A 20,081-nucleotide genomic window follows, 5' to 3' on the forward strand; every position below is an offset into this window, starting at 1 on the left:
CAAAAATGAAGAAGCTGAAGTATATGGAAACAGATTGAGAGACGAACCTGTCCATTGACGACAGCAATGAACGGAAGGGCTTCCCAAAGAGTTAGCAAGAAGTTGTCGCCACCGTAATCGCCGAGGACCATATAGGCCCTCTCGATCCTATTCACGAGGCCGATCAAGCTCTCCATGAGAAGCAGGGAAAGCAATGATGAGAGACTCCGCGAGGCCCAAGGAATCGCAGCTGATGGCAATCACAGTGGTAGCTGCAGCAGCAAAACCAAAAATGCTTCTCCCAACCAACTTGATCCAACTTCCATCCCATCCATCCATCTTAAATCCAAGTGTTCTGAAGTTGCTATAATCGGATCAGTTCTGCGAACGGACGACAAATCTGCATAATCCAGAAGAAGCAGGAGACATCAATTTTCTCCATTTTACATTGATCCAATTATTTGGACAGAGAGTTCGAAGGGAATCAGAAGCTCCCTGTGAGGGTTTCAGAGATGAAGGGAAATGATGGGGCGTGGGGATACATTTTTTAAGGCAATGAATCAATAAGCAGAACTTATGAAAGAATTAAATACATTAGCAGCAACTCATAGTGCCCATCTTCAAATATCAAAATTAGGGAAATCAACATGCACCTTCTCATCATCAAAGTCATACAGTTCAGCAGCTGCAAAAAGCCAAGAAAGGAAATATCATGACATTGAAGGTATGCTTCATACATAGAAAAACGAAAGAAAAAACAGTAAACTTCGAACTTTATGTGTATTTCAATTAAAACATAAATGCAAAGGGTAGTGTGAAAATTATGAATCCACATACTGTCATCCATTTTGAATTTGATAGCATCTTCTGTAAATTTCTTCATTTTTGCATCGGGCAATTGTGAAGTGTTGTTCTTTGCGAATCGTCCACAACAATACGAGGCAAGATCTTATTTTGTGAGCCCAATCAAATTCAAAAAGTTGTTTCCCTTCGTAGCACTGTGATCAGTAGACTAGAGAAATGAAGTTCATCTTTTAAGCACAATCAATAACAAATTGCAATCTGCAATAGCTTACATCCAAATACACTGGTCTAGATAGAGGACTGGTGCAACTTTTCCAAATACACTGGTCCGCATTAAACTGCAACAATAGATTATGTTCCAGCATTCCAGCTAGTTTGATGATCCAACAAGTCCCCCATAACCTGCACACAAAAAAAAAAAAAAAAAAAAAAAAAAAAAAAAAAAAAAAAAAAGAAAAAAACACTTGAATTTTCTACCAGGTTTTGAGCCAGTTGCTACCAAACAGTACACATCCAGTGTTAAAAGCTTCAATGACATATAATAAGGTATTTGAATTGGAGTTTGTTTGCTCACTCAAGGTTCATTGTCATGATAAAAGCTATGGGAATGCAACTTTTCAGAATCATAGAGAAGATGTAATCTAAAATAAAAGGATTGGAGCCCGAACTGTAGATGGAGGATGCCCTACAAATCTCCATCAGATTGGAAGATCCAAACCCCTTTATTTTGGTAGAGGTCAGCAGATTATTGACAAATTCATATCATATTAGCCAATATGTATCAAGAATTTCAACAAAACGTAGAAGTAATATGTAAGACTTTGGAACTTTGTCAAAGTTCTATTTTCCATCCATTTATGACTGAAAGCAAAAGATCTCACAGTCGAGCTAATGTGCATCACATAGGAGTATCGTTCGACATTCATAAGCTTCTCCACTTTTACAGAACCAGACTTTGAGACCTGCATCAATAGCCTGTTTGAATACAACCTTGTGTAGATCTAATCCATGATTCTTTGCGAAATGATTCCCAACTAAATAAGACATTCAATGAGAAACCAAGATAAGAACTGCAATTATCAATCATAGGCAAAGTCATGCACAAGATGTACACAGGCCGAGTAATATAAAAAAAAATAAAAAAGGTAATATTTGCAATAAAATGTACCATCTGCACACATAAACACTCATTAGGTGACCCTAGATCAAGGTATTCCGTATCGGCAACGGTGGCTGTAATAGTCACCACCATTACCGATACGGGTATTGGCCCTAACAGCCGTTACAAGGGCGTTACGACCGTTACGACTCCCATAACAGTTGAAAATGTTCTTTTGACTGAAAAATTATGAAAAAATATGTAGAAAATCCAAAACAATGTAAATATTTTATATATGTATTCATTTTTTGTTTTGAACATGTCTATGGTAGCGTAATGGTCCACTCTTTGGTGAGAATGTTGTATCGGGCCGTCTAGTGAATTTGTGAACATGATTATATGTATCTAATGTTTACACATTACAATCAAGTGTTACAACTAGAAATAAAAAGGCATAAATACTACTTTTTCATTTTTATTTTTTTTTGCAAGATCTATTCAATCGAATCACTTCAATTTTTAGTTTTAATCTTAAAAACTTTAGTAAGAGTGGTCAAAATCTGTTGTAAAATGATCTACGAAACTTTTTGAAAAAGCTGAGGAGAGATAGATTTAAATAGAAAAAAGTGGTTGTTTTCCGACTGTTATGGGGGTAACGATCATTATGCCCTGTAACGGCCTTTACGGCTACCATAACGGCTGAGACAGTCCCAAAAAACTAATTGCCCCGTATCGCATAACGGTCATGGCCATTACCTATACACATTGGCATTTACAGGCGTATCGTAACGGATACGGAACACCTTGCCCTATATCATTCGTGGGTGCACTGAAATTTTAGAGGAGGCGGCAACCGTAGATTCATGCAATTTTTGCAAGAGTTCATGCTTAAAATTCGAAAAAGGAAAATTCATAGAGGATAAAACCAACAACTCCCTTAATCCATTGCATAAAGTGAGGAGATGATAAACAAAACAAAACAATCCATAGAAAATAGCAACTAGTACACAAGTTTGACTTTTTTCTTCAAATTTGATAACTTAAAACAACCACTTACATATTTTAATCTTAAAACAAGCCATGCATCATCTAAGTACATAAAAAAAATCGTATAAGGTGCCTCATTAACAGATACAGTTTCTGAATGGAGTGAGCAATTTTGTCAAAAAAAAGAAGAAGAAGAAGAAGAAGAAAGGAGAAAAAAAAAAAAACCAATGGTTCAACAAAACTATGTTAGGAGTTCAAAGCCCCATTTGAATTAGAATTCCAAGTCTCTAAGTAGCGGATACCTTATGCAAATATCCAAGCATCTGAGTTGGATACTCCAGTTTTTCCAAATGATCCAATTATTGTAGGTTGTCTATATCTACATCTATCTGTGTTCTATAGTTTAAAGAGCAAGATCATGAGACTCGGGAAAAAGGTTTTGATGCGAGATTTCTTGGTTTAGCCATAACAAACAAATTGATGTCACATTTCCTAGAATATTGTAAACTAACCATAAGGTATCCACAACTCAATGAGGTTTAGTATGACTCTATAATTTTGAGTAGAATAAGTTTTGTGCAAATGATTGGACTCTCTTCCACCTTCCCTGTAGTACATATTATCTAACAAAGCTGCATATGTTTTATAATTATACTGCAATATCAGTCAGCATTTGAACGGTGCAGACTTGCAGGACTATTTATTTTCTTTTGGACAATTAGAGTCTTTTAGAAAATGAGACTGTGTTCCATACACAATTTTATTTCAGTTGCCAAATTGCTAATTATATTACATATCAACTTGCATAATCTTTATGTACTCATTTGTGTTGACTATCACTATATGATCATTTTCCTCGGTCTAGTTTCAACATTGTTAACCATTTGTTATGCAGGAAAGGCCTCACATGTTTCAATTTGTTCCAAGCAGAAAACAGGTAAGAAACAGAGCTTCTCTTGTTATATGGTACCATTTATATGGAATGATTTGCTTCTTTTTCAGGTCAAAGCAGCGAAGAAGCTTCTCAAGATGATCCCACAGAACGTAGATGAAGGCTTGAGGGAGTTCCTGTACACTGTTCAAACTTTGAAAATTGCAATAGCTACAACTAGTGGAATCAAGTGGTATGCTGTTTCAGTGTTATATGTGTTTCTGTATATCATATTTGTATAGCATTTAGAAAAGGACCATGGTTATAAATCCTTCTAATTTTTGCTGAAAACTATGGTTACTTCAGAACACACATCAGCAAAGGGAAACTCCTCCAAGTTTTCAAAGGAGAAACTGTAACGATATGAAATGTCAGAACTTGTAATTGAAAAACAGCTCTAAGTTGGATGGATTCCACCCAAAACAGATGAAAAATCCAGGACGTGATGTGGTCACTGCAGGATGGTAATTTTCAATTTGTGTAGTGTAGAGCTACATTAAAGAACTACATAATGTAATTTTTAAGTTTACAATACTGGTATACCTTCTACATCACACAAAGGCTCTTGATCATTGTTGCATGCGCAAGTCTCCCTAATCATGTAAATCATCGGAAATCGCATAGTGGAGTGACATCTAGATGGTGGAGGATAAGGTCGGAAGTGCCATTATCTTCCGCAGAAAGGTGATCATGTTAATATACATTGGAAATCGTCATCATCCCTCTCGAATTATTGCGTTAATGAAAAAATGTTTGACTCCGATGTCATTCAAAAGACATAGTCAGTACCATTCTGCGGTGTCTGCATTGTTTGGCGTAACAAGAATGCGTGAGCAGAATGACGGGAATCGAGTCTCATGTTGATGGGTTCGGTGTCCAGGATGATAAAGTCTACGGGGTAGTAAAATCTATCAACTTGGACCAACACATCCTCAATTATCCCTCTTGGTACACGACCAGAGCGAGCGAGTTGTAGTGTGGTTAGGGTGGGTTTTAATTCACCCAAACCTAATCGTTTGTATACCGAGTAGGGAATCAAATTGACGCTCGCTCTTAACACGAAGTGCGTGATCAATTCGATGGTTCCCGATTACACATGATATGGTTGGGCTCAGGATCCTTGAATTTCTGCGCACGTCTTGCTTGAGGATGGCGCTCACTTTCTCGATCAAGAAGATTTTCTTTTGAATAATTCTCCGTCGCTTGGTCGTGCATAAGTCTTTTAGGAATTTGGCATATGAAGGTATCTGTTTAACGACATCAAGCAGAGGAATGTTGACTTTCACCTGTTTCAACACCTCTAGAATATCCTGAGAGTTAGAGAGAGGTTTTGGTGAAACCAACCGTTGGGGGAATGGAGCAACTGGCTTCTCTAGAAGTTCCGGTTCCACTTTTTGTGGGGCATCAGTGGATCCATCATTGTTGTCCTCTTCTGGTTCTTGAGGCTTTTCGGGCCTAACCGGAAGAGTTTTATCAATGATCTTCCCACTCCTAAGAGTGGTGATGGATTTAGCATGCCCCATCTGATTTGAAGAGCTGGGATCATTATTCTCGTATTGCGGTTTAGGATTGGGGATAGGTTGTGCAGGAAGCATCCCCTTTTCTATAACCGTCATACGAGAATCTATCCTTTGCATAAAATCTGTGATTCCCCGCATTGCCTGAGCTAGCTCTTGTATGGGATTTTGAACCGGTTCCTCTTGAGGTTTCACTTGATTTGGATTTTGATTGAAGAAACCTGGAGGAGTCGCCGTTTGTCCATTTCTCCAACTGAAGTTTGGATGATTTTTCCAGCCAGGATTGTATGTGTTAGAGTTAGGTCCAGTAAAAGGTCTTTGATAGTTATTTACGGCATTGGCTTGTTCATTCAACACTCCTCGAAAGGCAGGTATTGTAGGACAGTTTTCAGTTGTGTGAATGTTGCAATCACAGATGCCGCAAACAACTTCATTGACCCTATCCTTCTTTCCTTCCATGGCCTCAACTTTCCTTATGAGCGTAGTCACTTTACACTTGAGATCATCCTCTTCTTTCAAAAGATATAATCCACCTTTCTCCTTTGATTGAGTTGGCCTAGACGTGGTGTTCGACTTTGGGTAATAGTCCCAAGATTGTGTTTTTTCAGCCAAACTATCGAGGTAGTCCCATACCTCGTCGATGTCTTTATTAATGAACTCTCCATTACACATTGTCTCGACCATTTGGCGCATGGAAGATGTCACCCATCATAGAAAAAATTTGTAATGCGCCACGTTTCAAATCCGTGTTGTGGGCACGAACTGACCAAATCTTTGAACCTTTCCCAACATTGAAAGAATGTTTCATCTTCCTTTTGGGCAAAGTTCATGATCGCTTTTCTGAGGGTAATCGTTTTATGATGTGGGAAGAATTTTTTTATGAATTCCCTCTGCATGTCGTTCCATGTGCCAATGGATCTAGGACGCAGTGAATGTAACCACGTCTTAGCTTTCTCTTTTAAGGAAAAAGGAAAGAGTTTCAGCCTAATTGTATCCTCAGATACATTAGGAAAACATAATGTAGCTATAATTTCATCGAACTCTTTCAAATGCAAATATGGACTCTCTGATTCAAGTCCATGGAATTTGGGAAGGAGTTGGATAACTCCTGGCTTGATGTCCATTTGTCCTGTGTTTTCAGGAAAAATCATGCATGAGGGCGTACTCACTCCCGCCGGTTGTAGAAAATCTCGTAAAGTACGAGGCGGGGGTGCCTGTTGCACCTCATTCTCATCTTGGGTATCCTCCACCCTGGGTGGAAGTAGAGGAGGTTGGTCTTCAGCCATGACTTCACTTAACTCAGGGGATTTCGAGCGGTGTCTAATCCTGCGATGGATAGTCAACCCCTCAACTAATCCTCCTTCAGTCAAGAGACGTCGTGTGTTGTCACGGGCCCACTTGGGCATGAAACACTCGCAGCCCTCAGTTAAAAACTTAACCCTAGGAAAGAAAATCTAGAACGAAAGAGAGGGAGAATTGGAAAGGGATTACCAAATTGAAGCTCCTAAGTTAAGGACCTGCAAAATAAAACAAAAATAAGTTAGATTCTATAAAGGAGAGAAACGATACTTTAAAAGAAAAATAACAGTAAAGTAATTTCTAAAAGAAAGTATTCTTTAAAGAAAAACGGAAATTTCTAAAGTAAACTAGGAAAGCCTAAACTAAAAAGTAAATTACTACAAGAAAATTGAAAAATAGAGAGTAGGGAAGGAGTGTACCAAAATAGAGATTTCTATCTTAAAGGCCTACAAAATAGGAAGGTTAGTTTCTAAACAAAAATCCTAAAAATAAATTAAGAAACAGAATTAGATTCAAAAAGTGTTAGAATTAGAAAGTTAATAGAACCAAAATAGAAAGTCAATTTCTAAATAACCTAAATTCTAAAAATAACCTATTTCCTACAGAACAGAGGATACTAGAATTAGAAAGTTTCTAAGATCTAAACCCTAATTCTATAAAAAGAAAAAGTAGAGAATTTAGGAAAGAATTACCAATTTAGAGATTTTATGTCAGGATCCTACAAAACAGGAAACAAGTTAGTTCTAAAAATCAAATAGAAAAAATCTAAAACTAAAGTTAATAAAATCCTAATCTTATCCTAATTCTAAAACTAATTAATTTCAGAAAATCGTAACTATCAGTCCCCGGCAACGGCGCCAAAAACTTGTTCACTCCCCAAGTATAGGGTTGTGATGTAGTAATAAACTCGGTAAGACCGAGGTCGAATCCACAGGGACTGAAACTTGTACGTTTCCTGAAACTAACTAGAAATAGAACTAGCCTAAGATGCAATCTAAATCAAATATAAATTGATGAATAATGGTGAGAGATTAATGTAAAACTTAAGGAATTTAGAGGAAGAAAAACTAGGGATTCAGAGGATCCACTTGTAGGGATCAGGGAGATCTTATGCCTGCTTCAGAAATCATAGAAATTAATTAGACTTCCTTTGATATAGTTTTCAAGAGGTGAAAGGTATATGAATTAGAATGGATTCCATCACCAAACCATGCCCAGGAGACAAAGTCAACAACAGAATTAAACTAATTACCAACCAATCAGATGATTATGAAGGTCAAGAAGGGTACCGACATCCGACCATGCCTAGGAGACGATGGCGAACAACAGGGCTTCCTAACGTCATAATCAAAATAAGGAAAAAGAAATACTCAAAGCCATTGCAAACCCATTGTAATTTCAGTCACAACAGGCCATTAAAAACTAAAAATATTCCCATAATAAAATTAAATAAAAAACCCCTTCAATCTAAACAAAACGCACAAGCAACAAGTTCTCCCATCACGCTACAAGCTTCACCTCTTAGCCCTAGCTAAGAGGTTTAGCCCAACATGATCGGGCTTGATCTCTCACCTAATAATAAATAAATAAAAATTAAAAAATTAAAACTTAAAAAAACAAACTCTCTATGTAGACGTCTAGCCCCAAGCCTTAGATCCCTGCCCTTTCTCCTTTCTTCACTTCGATCCTTGGCCTCCTCATGTGCTTCTCCTCTTATACTCTTCTGTAGGTCGGCTCGAGTCCAAGAACTTCATGCGAAAGTTCCCTTACGCAGCCCAGTAATGTGCGAAAGAGCCATGCGAAACTACTCACCTTCTGGAGAAGAATTCCGGCGCGAAATCAATTCATCTCTTGATTCTAATATCTTGGCTAGGGTTATGGCCACCTGTTGTAACATATGTATGGTCCAGATCATGGATCCGACCATCAATACGATCGCACAATGGCCCACGAAAGTCGTTTGCGTCTGGCCGTGCGTAATGCGTAAATCTTACGCTGTTGAAGTCGGTGGGCCCAGGATTGATGTCAGACGAGAAATCCGACCCGTCCATGGAATTCCTTTTGAAATTTCAGTCGAGAAGGAGTATTTTTTCTCAGGTTTAGTGTAGCCCATCAATTGAAACAGTTCCTCCGTCTATCTTCCGTTCGGACGATCAAAAACCGATCTCCGATGCATTCTGAAATCTATCCACCTAGGCCTAAGTGAGAGGAGCGGTTTGAGTCTCATAAACGGTTCAGATCTGACCGTTGATGCACGGTGTTGGCCCAAAGAGATCGGCCGCAAGTCCCTGTTCAAGCTTCCGCAGCAGAGACCGAAACGGAAGGCTCTGATGAGAGTTGGTGGGGTCCACGTACTTGGTATCTTCGAAATCCACTGCGTCAATTGTCTTTACAACAAAATTTCAGCTAGATGTGTCCGGCTTTGGAATGTTATGGATGCGGCCAAGGTGGTAATCACGCTGCAATCAGTGCAGGGCTGTCCGTTTGTGACCGTTGAAACCAGCATGTATGGGTGCATGGGTATATAATATCAACATGGGTTTGGGTAAATCGAACCCCTCTGCATGATGGACGGCTCAGATTGAGCATTTGGACCATGATGATGGCCCACTGAGATCATCCGCAGGCTCTGTTTCATACCAGAAACAGAGTTCTGTTTGTTTTGAAGAAGAGACGTCCCTGTTGCCATGCACTCTTAGTGCAAAAAGTGTACTATGTACACTGTACAATGATTATGAGAAATCCACACCATCCATCTTGTTCCCCATTTCATTTGAGCCGTGGGGGCCGAAGTTAAAGCGTATCTAGATAGCGGGTGGGCCCTAAATCAGGATTTTATGGACTGATCTGTTAGTTCAGCCACTTTCACGAGGATCCAATGGCTGAAATTTGACGTGTACGGTTAGTTCTTGGTCCTCGAGCCATGTATAAAGTTTCGAGCCAAACAGATGATGGAAACCCAGTGATCTTGCATTCTGGCTGACTTTCAGGCCACTTGAGCTTCAGTTTCTCAATTTTCTCGGATCCCTGGCATGTAATTTCTTCGATCTTTGTCCCCTGGAGTCCGTCCCTTGCCTTGGTGCATTCTGAACGTTAAATCCATGCTTTTAGCATCATTTTTCAGTCCATGCTCGTAAATACACCTTGCATCACAAACACGATTAAACTGGTGCATTAAATAGTATCATGTCCATAAATTCAGGTAATAATTGGGTCTGATATGCAATATTTGACCCTCAACATGCTTCTCACAAGGTGATTTTATAAAAGATTTAATACTAAGAGGAATGTTAGCTTTGTCAGCTGCCTAGAAATCTCCCCTAAGGTGTTGATCTAATCCATCCATATGTGGGACTTCTTTTTATATTTATTTATTGCCAAACCATGGATGAGATGGTTAGGATTTTCTGATAAAATTGATTCTTTAGAACCATAAGCAATAGATGATGGGCCTCACATATAGATGGCCCTCTGCTGAATAGGCCTACTTTCCCATAAATTATGTTGATTGTCCACCAAATAGTTATTGTTCAAATGGTATGAATCATCTTATTGGTGGGATTTTTATATGGTGGCCTAAGAAATGTGTTCTGGACGTAATGCACAACCCATATTGCTTGGTTAGACTGGATAATTGTCCCATTGCAAGTAGAAAACTGCGTGTTGTGGTGCCTTGAGAGCAGATGATGATTCCCGCACTTCCTTTTGGCATCACAAAAGTCCAACTCAAAAATCATCACATAGTAACAAGTGATTACTCTTACACCCATATACATAGATGTGGGAAGGTGAAAGAACTCTTGTGTGATGATTGAAAAATACAAAATATAAAAATATACGTAAAATACCACTTCACTTCATCTCAATGTTTGCTTAGCCAACATTTGTCTACACCATTGGAAAAAGAAAAAAGACTACTGGTTAGGTAGGCTACATTGGTTAGAACATCCAACTCATAGCTTAAGTTATCTTTTTGCTGAGGTGGGCCAAAATTTAAAAACAAAGAGACAATTGAGACATTAAAAAAAAAAAATTGTTTTTTTGCAGAAATGTGGGAGCACACCACCTGTAATTTTATTGATTTGAAAATGTTTTATACAACTATTCAAGCAGGTGCAAATGCATCAAACAACTGCCACGCATATCATAAAGACTAAGCAAAATACACAAAATTATAAAAAGGAGAAAACAACTACAACTTTTTTCTTTTAGCCACAAACTATCCAAACATACTTACCCTATCTCCAATCCTCTCACCATCGTTGCTATTTAGAAAACACCATGGAAGGAAAAATCAAGGAAAGCATTCTATCAACAAATATATAGAATTCTCTCCTTCCCTTCCTCCAAAGTGCTAGAGTCCAAAAAAGCATCCCCACACCTACTCCATATCCAACTCCAAATCCTATCCACATTAGTTCCCAATTGCATTTCCTTTCAGATTGCAATGCTGACGGAGTGGATGATGGTGCACCCTCGGCATCTTTGCATTTTTTTGATAGTGGAGGTCCGCATAATCCTAGATTTTCTTGGAATGATTCATTTGTGAATGTAAAAAACTGTTTAATTTGTGGTATGCTTCCCACAAGGTGGTTCTGTGAAAGGTTTAATACCGAGAGGAATGTTAGCTTTGTCAGCTGCCAAGGAATCTCCCCTGAGATATTATTGTGTGAGAGATCCAATGACTCCAGCACCGCTAAATTCTCAAGTGATGTTGGAATTTGTCCCGTGAAACCATTACACGACATATTGAGTAGATGTAACGACTTGAGAATCCCTATAGATTTTGGAATATCCCCCTGAAAATAGTTGTTTGAGAGATCAATTGTTGTGAAGATGGATGGGATCTTGGTGAGTTCCCTGTCTACTCCTTTGATCATTACTATCACCGTGTCTTGATGGTATACCATTTCCCTTGGTCCAGGTAGGGTTCTATGAAGAAAAGATGGAGATTTGTCCTCATCTATCATTGCCTTCCAATTCTCAAACATATTTGATGGCAAACTACCCATAAAACTATTAGAAGAGAGGTCAATGATTTGCAACATTGGGAAGCTTTGATTTATTTGTGGAAGTATAATTGGGCCATGAAATTTGTTGGATTTTAAGATAAGAATGCGCAAAAGGGGCAATGCTTCTACCCATGATGGAAAGGTGTCATTTATTTGATTGTTTCCAAGGTTTAATACCTCCAACATTTTGTAATTGCCCAAAGACCGTGGCACTTGGCCCTCTAATTGATTCCCACTAAGATCAAGCGTTTGTATGTTACATCCCTCTTTAAATGTCTGAAGTAAGGTGCCAATGAAAGCATTTCCTTGAAGATTCAACACACTAAGGCTATCACCAATCTCACCCAAACATGATGGAATCCGACCAATGAAGTGATTGTGAGATAAATCAAAGACCGCTAGGGATGTTGCATTGCAAAATGATAGAGGGATTTCTCCACGGAGGCTATTGTTTGAAACTGAGAAGAAAAAGACAGATGGTGATGGTATTGGAAGTGAACCTTTTAGCATGTTGAAGCTAAAGTCAAGAATGCTAAAGGCACTCAACAAAAGATGTGGAGATGGTTCTATTCTCTGCAGAACATTGTGAGAAAGATTTAAATAGTATAAAGACCCATTGCCAACCTCCCATATCCATTTGGGTATTTCGCCAATAATTTTATTGTTGGAAAGGTCCAATTCCCTCAACCGCTCTTGATTTCTCAAGAAATTTGGAAATGAGCTGATGTTGCAAGAACGTAACAACAAAGATTCAATCTGGGGGATGGGAACAAATGTGGAATTAGCAATGCCATCTTGGACTGACAAGTTGTTATCTGAAATATCCAGATAATAAAGTTTTTTGAGGTTTTGAAATAAGCATAGCTCCACAACACCACTGAAATTATTGGAAGAAAGGGAAAGTAGTTGAAGCTTGGAAAGTTGAAAGATAAATCCGGGTATCATCCCATGCAATTTATTGCTATCCAAATAGAGGATCTCCAGCCGTGAAGAAGAGGCATTGTGGAACTCACCAAGTTGACCATTAAGTTGGTTACCTGTGAGGTCCAGCGTATGTAATGATGGGAGTGAAAACAAAGATGATGAAATGGTCCCATTAAGCAAATTATTCCATAAGATGATCTCTTTGAGATTCTGAAGCTCATTTCCATAGGAAGAAGGAATCGGACCGCTCAATCTATTTTGTGAAAGATCCAAGTATTGAAGTTTGGTAAGGTTCGAAAGTGAGGATGGTAATGAACCAGACAAGTTGCAATTGCTGAGGTCTAATTGAGTCAAGAATTTGAGATTACTGACTGAATCTGGTATCTTTCCTGAAAACCCTGTGCCTGACAAGATCAATTTCTGTAGAGTATTGTTTCGAGGGAATTCTGGCAAATAGCTAGTCAGAAGGGGATTCCTCGACATGTCAAGGATTTGTAGGTTTGGCAGCTGGAAAACACTGTCGGCGAATTTTCTTTGCAATCCACAATCTGTAAGGAGTAGGGACGTCAAGGAGGATAAGTTCCCTATGAAATTGTGGACTGCAGAGGAGAGATTGTTTCGACTGAGGTCGAGTTCAGATAAGAAATGGAGCCGTGAAAGGGAAGAATAGATGGAGCCTGAAAGACCACAATCTATTAAGATCAACTTGCGCAGACTCACTGGGAAACTGGGCACTGCATAGGAGAGATTGTTTCCACTGAGGTCGAGTTCAGATAAGAAATGGAGCTGTGAAAGGAAAGAATAGATGGAGCCCGAAAGACCACAAACTTGTAAGCTCAACTTGCGGAGAGGAGGGAGTCGGAAGAATAGGGGTTGGCCCCACTCACTACCCAGCGCTAAGATGTCTACCGAGTCGAGATAGAGTTCACTCAGATTGGGCAGGTTTTGGATGAGTGCTCCAAGGCTTGGGTTTTCGATTTTCAGGAGTTGATATATAGAACCGTTGTAATAATTATTGGAAGAAAGATCGAGAGAAACCAAAGCGGTCAAGCGGGAGATTTCCAGTGGGATTTGGCCATAAAAGGATAACTGAGAGAGGTTGAGATGGGTCAAACTGGTGAGCTGGTCAAACCCAGATGGGATTGGAGTGGGATCAAACTCATTGTAAGCAAGGTTGAGCCTCTGCAGGCTCCGAAGACGAAATAGGCTTTCAAAATCAATCCGACCAGAGATATGGAGCTCACTGAGGTCGAGGCTGATCACGTGACCAGTGGGTCCATCGCACGTGATGCCTTCCCAAGAGCAGCAATTGGTATTGTTTGAATTCCATGAGGAGAGAGTAGAGAGGCTGAAAGCAGTTAAGTGAAAACCATGCTTTAGGTGGAGGAAAGCAGAGAAGTGATGATGGTTGCATTGTTGGGTAATGGGAAAGAGAAGAGCTGGTAAAAGGAAGAGAATGAGAAATAGTGAGTTTTTAGAAAAACGGAGGAAAGCCATTAGTTAATAGAGCTTGGGATGTGTAGGAATAGAAAGGGTGAGCTTTATTTATAGTCAAAAAGTGAAGAGGTTTTACCACTATTAAGAATCATACGTGTGGAATACGAGAGCGGCTCATAAAAGCAGTCATCAAAGGAAGAGAAAGCGCGCTGTGGGTATTTTCATACACAAACGGAAGAGCTTTTCACTCGGTTTCCCAATGGTACAGTTTCCAATTTGGGTACGCAGATTTCTTTGGCAGAAGTTGCTGCTCCTAGGTGGGGTCCACCGTGGTGTTTGCCAGAGATCTACCCTGTTCATCCATTTTTTGAGCTCATTTTAAGACATGAGGCCAAAAATAAGCCCCATCGAATACTCAAGTGGGCCGACGATGCGAAGATTGAACTTCCACAGCCGAAATATTCATGGGGCCACAAAAGTTTTGAATGGGGTAGTATTTGTTTTTTAAGTTCATCCCAGTAGGAATTACGTTACGAGCTGCATGAATGGCATGTAAACATCACTGTAGACCTTAGGAAAGTTTCAACTGTGGAAATTTTCCTACCCAACTTTTCCTTTACTGAGGCCCACTTGTCTTGGATCCTGCTCACCTTTGGTTTCAAGTGTTAAAATAAGCTCTCACAAACATCACAGCACGCCTTACCTAAGACATTTAATGTATATTTTTTATTTATTTAGGTAGATCAGACCGTAGGAAACAATGGTGATTGAGTGCCCACAGTTAAAAACTTCATAGGGCCCACTGTAATGCCCACAGCATATGCCAAACCTAAATCTATGCACTACTATTTTTTTATGGGCCTTCCATGATCTGTATATAAAATTCACCCTAACCATTACACGTGCAATAGGATATTAGGCCAATGCAGAGAAAAAAAAGAAACGGTTTTGTCTGTAATTCAGATGGGCCGCACCAAAGAAAATCTTTGGAATAATATTGATTTTTTATTGGGCCCACCGTTATAAGAAATCTACTCCAACCATTAGATTTCACAATAATATTTACTATCAGGGCTCAAGAATCAGGACAATCCATGAATCAGGTGGGTTACATGGAAAGAAACAGTTCGGAAGGTGGCAATCATCATATACATTATATTCAATCATATGGTCCACCTAAATTATAGATAAGGCTATTTTTTAATACCTATACATAAAATTAAGCCATTCAACTAATGCTCGGATTGGATTTTCAGATACACAATAAGTTAAGGCTCACATAGCTTTCCATATTTTCAAGTGAAATATCTCTTAGCATTGGGAAGAGAGGCGGCTTCGATTTGGCAAAAATCTCTTGTAAAGAGTAAAGTGGACATTTCATATTGCATCCCTACGCGTATGCATGGAGGAATGTTTTCATTTATATGGATGGTCAAAAAACATAATATGATATGCTTCAAGGAATTTCCGGGTAAAAAACTCTTTAAAATTAGGCTATTTAAAATAATAATTAAAAAAAAAATCTATGTTGCTTTACTTAGTGTTGGCTCTCTAATCCATTATCAAAGATGGTTGGTTACAGCTATATAAAATTAATGGATGGTGAGGAGAAACAGATAATGGTCCACACTCAATGTTTCCACTCAAGCAAGCGACAACTTTCAGCCCGTCAAACAGGCTGTACCATTTTTTTCATGCAATAGGTCCATAGGCTTTTTTTTTTTTTCATGGCTAATGATTGCCCTCATCTCTTCTTTCATCACCGCGTTCATGAATTATTGTTAATAAACAGTACAAGTTATAAAGTAGATCCACAAAGTTTCAGAAATACCGTATTCCATGAGGCAAGGAATTATAATCATGTGGTTCCCACCTAAATACTTAAATTAATTAATTGATGGTAAAGTTGAGTTTTTGAGTGTTTGAACATGTCCCACTTGATGAGTGGATTTTTTGAAGGTTATTTTCATGGTGAGGACTCGATCCTCAACCAATAAATGTACCAAATCTCTCACATGTATGCAACAATGTTACAGGTGTTGAAGGTCCTGTTTTTTACATGTGGAAACATATCAATGAGTTAACCCATTCAGATTTCATCATCAGCACTATCAACTGATCAGGATTGAGTTGCACTACAGATTCAACTAATATGGGCACATACATGAGCTATCCAACCAAGGAATCAGGAGTTGTCGGGTTCAAATATGGGCACATATAAGCGCTATCAAATCCAAATTTTAGTTTGATTGGTGCACCACTGCAACTTGTGAGGTTCAGTTTCTCATAAGAGGGTTTGGATTATGATCAGGCGGTCACCTTTGAATTCTTGGGCTACTTATGTTTTGGATGGCATATAATCATCAAGTGGGCTCAAAATGGTTTCAATGATGAACATTTCTATTCATGTTGTTCCCAATGGTGTGGCTCATTTAGGGTTTAGATTCACCTCATTTTTCGACTCATGGCATAAAACATGGGTGCCGGAGAAATTGATGGCCGGAGTGGATGCCACATAGACATCATGGTGAGTCTTATAGAGCTTTTGTTTACACAGCTCCTTCTAAAACACATTGTAACCCTTAGAGGGATAGACACAAGGAAACTTGCCCAGAATTTTTCATAAAACCATTTTAGTAGCATTTAAAAAATAATAATAATAATAATTTTAAGTAGCATGTAAAACCCTCAACCTCTGTGGGCCACACCATATTCTATGTGTAAACCCATTTCTGTGCTTTATGTAAATCCTCTCAGTTCATATGTTGAGAGATCCATATGCACAAAATGCTTAACTTGATAGGGAATTTAAGCCACCACGACCAGAAGAATGTAAAATTGCTCCTAAAACGTACAAACAGTATGCCGTACCTGAGTTTTCGCTCAGGTTTTATTTTTATTTTTATTTCTGTCCTCAGCTCATCTCAGCGATTTACGCTTGGCCAACAGGCTGATGAAAGATATACATCATGGTGTCCCCACGCTCAAGCTTATGGTTGGCATCCCATCCTTATGGTTCTCTGTGCTGTGACCCACCTGAGTTGTGGATCTAGCTGGTTTTTTGTCCCAAGGCCTGAATCCAGGACATAAGCAGATGGACGGAGTGGGATGTTACATATCCAACATTGTGGATTTCATAGAGCTTGGTTATTTTGCCCATTAGGTAAAGCAGGTGATGGAGAAGATTCTGAGACTATAAAACTCGTATTCTGTCACTATTCAGATAGTGTGGCAGAGTACAATGCTTAATACATAAGCAGCAGAGATGGCAAAATGTAGGTGCTCACGCAATTTAATCTGTCTGAACTATGGGACCCGTTGTCTCTGTTCCACCGTCCCAAAATCAGGGTGGTTGAGAAATTCTAACCTCTGATTTATAGGCACTTGTACATTTTTTATTTTAATTATATTAGGATTTAATATTTGTTAAAATACGACCATTGTACATTTTTTATTTTAATTATATTAGGATTTTTTAATATTTCAGAATATTAAAATACAAAAATACCCTAAGATATTTGGGTAATTCTGAATACCTTATCTCACACGGCAACGAATTTAAGACAGGTGGGTCCTGTCGTTTGGAAGAACAAGCCAAATTTGAGGCATTATTATTATCATTATCATCATCATCATCATCATCAATGGCATCTCACGCTCCATCCAATAAGATAATTCTTTGAGCTAGTTGTGTACTAAAAAAAGATTAATTGATAGACTTGACTCACAAACACCACATTCTATAAACAAGTTTGCCCATTTGAATATCAGACATGGGCCTGATTCTATTAGGCAAGGCATATAACATTATCATGATTGACTGATGAGTGACTTTGATCAACCTAATAAAGATGAGGGCCACTTAATTATCAGGCAGTCACCACTTTTTCTATGCCTTGTTTCACAAACCAGGCCAAGAGGTGTATCAAGATGTGAATGATTCATAGAAGTGATTTAACCACATTCAGTGTGTGTGTGTGTGTGTGTGTGGGTCCGTTCTTTGAGTCAAGGCAGCTTCACCATCAGGATGATCCAGTGATGGCTCCAATCCCACATGTGTGACTGTTTTCCATAGGTGCGTTGAGTGCCGAAGGAAAGTGCAATCGTTAGAAAAAGTGCACGCACGCATGGGGTCCTTACTCTTGCCTCAATGGTAGACTCACATAAGTTTCAACACCAGGTCAACTGTTGGAGTACCCATGGGAAATCCCACTGCTGTGTGAGTGTGTGGGGATGTGTACATTGTGGGCATGTTAAAAAATGTGCACACATGTGTGGGGATGTGTGTGTAAAAATAAGTGCATGCATGTGTGCACACATGATAAGTTTTTATTACGGAATTTGTTTTGTTCTGTTTTGTTTTTTGTTTTTTTGTTTTTTTGGTTTTTTTGTTTTTTTTGTTTTTGGCAAAGAAATGTATGCAATGGGGCCCCTCGGCAGTTCCTAAATTCAACATTATATGATGCACATCAGAGTGGGCCTTACTTCCCCTTGTATCCATGATGTAATGTGGAACCTAATTTGTCTCAGATGTTTTACATGGATGGGATGAACTTGGCCCTATTTCCTAATGCTGATGATCAACTAATTACATGAACAAGTCTCATTGGTAGTGATTGTCGAGGAGAGGTGGCATCAAGTTGATGCAGGACATGGAAAATTAAATATGTTATGTACGATTTCAGACTTAGATCCTACCAATTCAGAAACAATCACACAAATTCCACGTCCCACATGAAAATCTAAACATATTATTAAAGAGAGGAATTTATGCGGGTCCAAGCCAACACAGGCCAGGACTGGACCAATAAAAATTATAAACCAAACGATGTCAAAGGGAAATAAAATCAACTACTCATGCATAAAAATCAGTCCCTAATATAAGGGATTCCGTAATTTCAATTCAAGGAACCCTAAGGTGATAAAAAGGGGCAAATCAATTAGGGATCATGTAATCTAAGGTTAGGATTCATGAAAAATGGCTATGAGAGGATAAAAGAGGATAAAAACCTGAGCCAAAAGATGATCCCGCGTGTAGACAACAACAATGGCCCAGACGGACGTACGTGTGATCCCGGCCGCATGTGTGTGGGGGGTCCACTATTCAGAAAAAGGCCACCTTGGCCCTGGTCGACCATGGATGGACTCCAAAATCCTCAAATTTCAGCTCGATCCGATGTACGGTTTGTGTGTGGTCCGCCGAAGTTTCAGCTCGCCTGCGGGCCGAAATCTAGAAACTTGCTATAATGAAGAAATCTGATGCAACAAAAGGACAAATTCGAAGTACGGATGGTGGGGGAAGATGAAAAAAAGATGATGGAAGATGGGGGTGAATTGGGATCGATGTGGCTTCGCACCACGGTAGTTAGCCGTTCGAAAAGGGAGGGCTTCGCACCCACTTTTAAATTCTTCCACAACTCATGAAGAGAGCAGAAAAATACATCAAGAATTTTTTTATTAACTTTAATGAATGAAAAAACTACAAGGGGTGCCTATTTATAGGGAGAACCCTATACCCAAAAACTCGCACCATGTGCAACACCTATTACTTGGCGATGAAGTAAACTAAAATAAAAATCAAACAAGAAAATCTAAAGCGTTCACGATGTTCTAAATAATAACAATAAGCAAAACCTAAAATATAAAACCAATCCGACGAGTGGGCCACGATCATGAGATCCCATGGTGGGCTTTTCTTGACTATCGGGCCACTTTTCTGAACCAAAAATTGACTTCTAGCTAGGAGGCCCTCCCTGTACGTCGTCATCGAGCCAGATTGATGGTAGGGTCCTCCTTCTACGTACGTACGTACGTAGGGGGGCGGCGTGAGTGCGCGTGTGCACGTGATGTCCCCATCAATTCTCCCTGGCTGCAAAGATTTTGCCACTGATGAAATAAAACTCCTGAACCGCTCCAGGATATCAGGATTAAGTCTCTGAAGCTTCTCCTAGTGAGTCACGTGCTGTCTGAAGCTGGGCGTGACTTCCATTTAACCACGTACTTCTGAAACCCGCCGTCCGATGTTGAAACTATCTGATGGTCCAGGATATCCTCTATTTCCTTTTTGGGTTTGTGAAGGTTAGGTATGAGAG

The 20,081-nt window shown here is 39.2% G+C and overlaps 3 protein-coding genes and 1 non-coding gene across 5 annotated transcripts; 1 reads left to right on the forward strand and 3 right to left on the reverse strand.

The window, feature by feature from the left end:
- Positions 1–30: 30 nt before the first annotated feature.
- On the reverse strand, positions 31–2,469 carry LOC131255764 (uncharacterized). Of its 2 annotated transcripts, XM_058256572.1 has the most exons (4): positions 1,056–2,469; positions 817–892; positions 633–664; positions 31–379 (listed from the first exon to the last, which is right to left on the reverse strand). In XM_058256572.1, exons 1-4 carry the CDS (start codon positions 1,146–1,148, stop codon positions 344–346), a joined length of 237 nt encoding a protein of 78 aa, XP_058112555.1. In that variant the 5' UTR covers positions 1,149–2,469; the 3' UTR covers positions 31–343. The 2 variants fall into 2 exon arrangements, 1 of the variants encoding a protein (XP_058112555.1); XR_009176382.1 differs by lacking the exon at positions 817–892 and having other exon boundaries at positions 34–379.
- A 3,589-nt stretch (positions 2,470–6,058) lies between these two features.
- On the forward strand, positions 6,059–6,165 carry LOC131257281 (small nucleolar RNA R71). Its single transcript, XR_009177288.1, has one exon. It is a non-coding gene; the product is annotated as a small nucleolar RNA R71 (small nucleolar RNA).
- Positions 6,166–10,683: 4,518 nt separating this feature from the next.
- LOC131256487 (receptor-like protein 33) lies at positions 10,684–11,685 on the reverse strand. Its single transcript, XM_058257367.1, has one exon. The coding sequence runs from the start codon at positions 11,662–11,664 to the stop codon at positions 10,882–10,884; it is 783 nt and encodes a 260-aa protein (XP_058113350.1). The 5' UTR covers positions 11,665–11,685; the 3' UTR covers positions 10,684–10,881.
- A 35-nt stretch (positions 11,686–11,720) lies between these two features.
- Positions 11,721–14,049, reverse strand: LOC131255181 (receptor-like protein 7). Its single transcript, XM_058255878.1, has 2 exons — positions 11,806–14,049; positions 11,721–11,753 (listed from the first exon to the last, which is right to left on the reverse strand). Exons 1-2 carry the CDS (start codon positions 14,047–14,049, stop codon positions 11,721–11,723), a joined length of 2,277 nt encoding a protein of 758 aa, XP_058111861.1.
- Between the last annotated feature and the right edge of the window lie 6,032 nt (positions 14,050–20,081).

This window comes from Magnolia sinica, chromosome 9, assembly GCF_029962835.1.
Source record: "Magnolia sinica isolate HGM2019 chromosome 9, MsV1, whole genome shotgun sequence".
Classification (NCBI taxonomy): Eukaryota; Viridiplantae; Streptophyta; class Magnoliopsida; order Magnoliales; family Magnoliaceae; genus Magnolia; species Magnolia sinica.

Bases quoted from the DNA above. Each gene is read 5' to 3' on its own strand.
- LOC131256487 (XM_058257367.1), bottom strand. From the start codon at position 11,664: ATGTTGCAAATCATTGACCTCTCTTCTAATAGTTTTATGGGTAGTTTG.
- LOC131255181 (XM_058255878.1), bottom strand. From the start codon at position 14,049: ATGGCTTTCCTCCGTTTTTCTAAAAACTCACTATTTCTCATTCTCTTC. The intron at 11,754-11,805 runs GTATTAAACCTT...CATCATGGGTAG, and splicing joins GCAATTACAAAATGTTGGAG to AAGCATTGCCCCTTTTGCGC.
- LOC131255764 (XM_058256572.1), bottom strand. From the start codon at position 1,148: ATGCTGGAACATAATCTATTGTTGCAGTTTAATGCGGACCAGTGTATT. The intron at 893-1,055 runs GTAAGCTATTGC...CGATTCGCAAAG, and splicing joins CTAGACCAGTGTATTTGGAT to AACAACACTTCACAATTGCC. The intron at 380-632 runs GTGCATGTTGAT...TGGATTATGCAG, and splicing joins ATGACTTTGATGATGAGAAG to ATTTGTCGTCCGTTCGCAGA.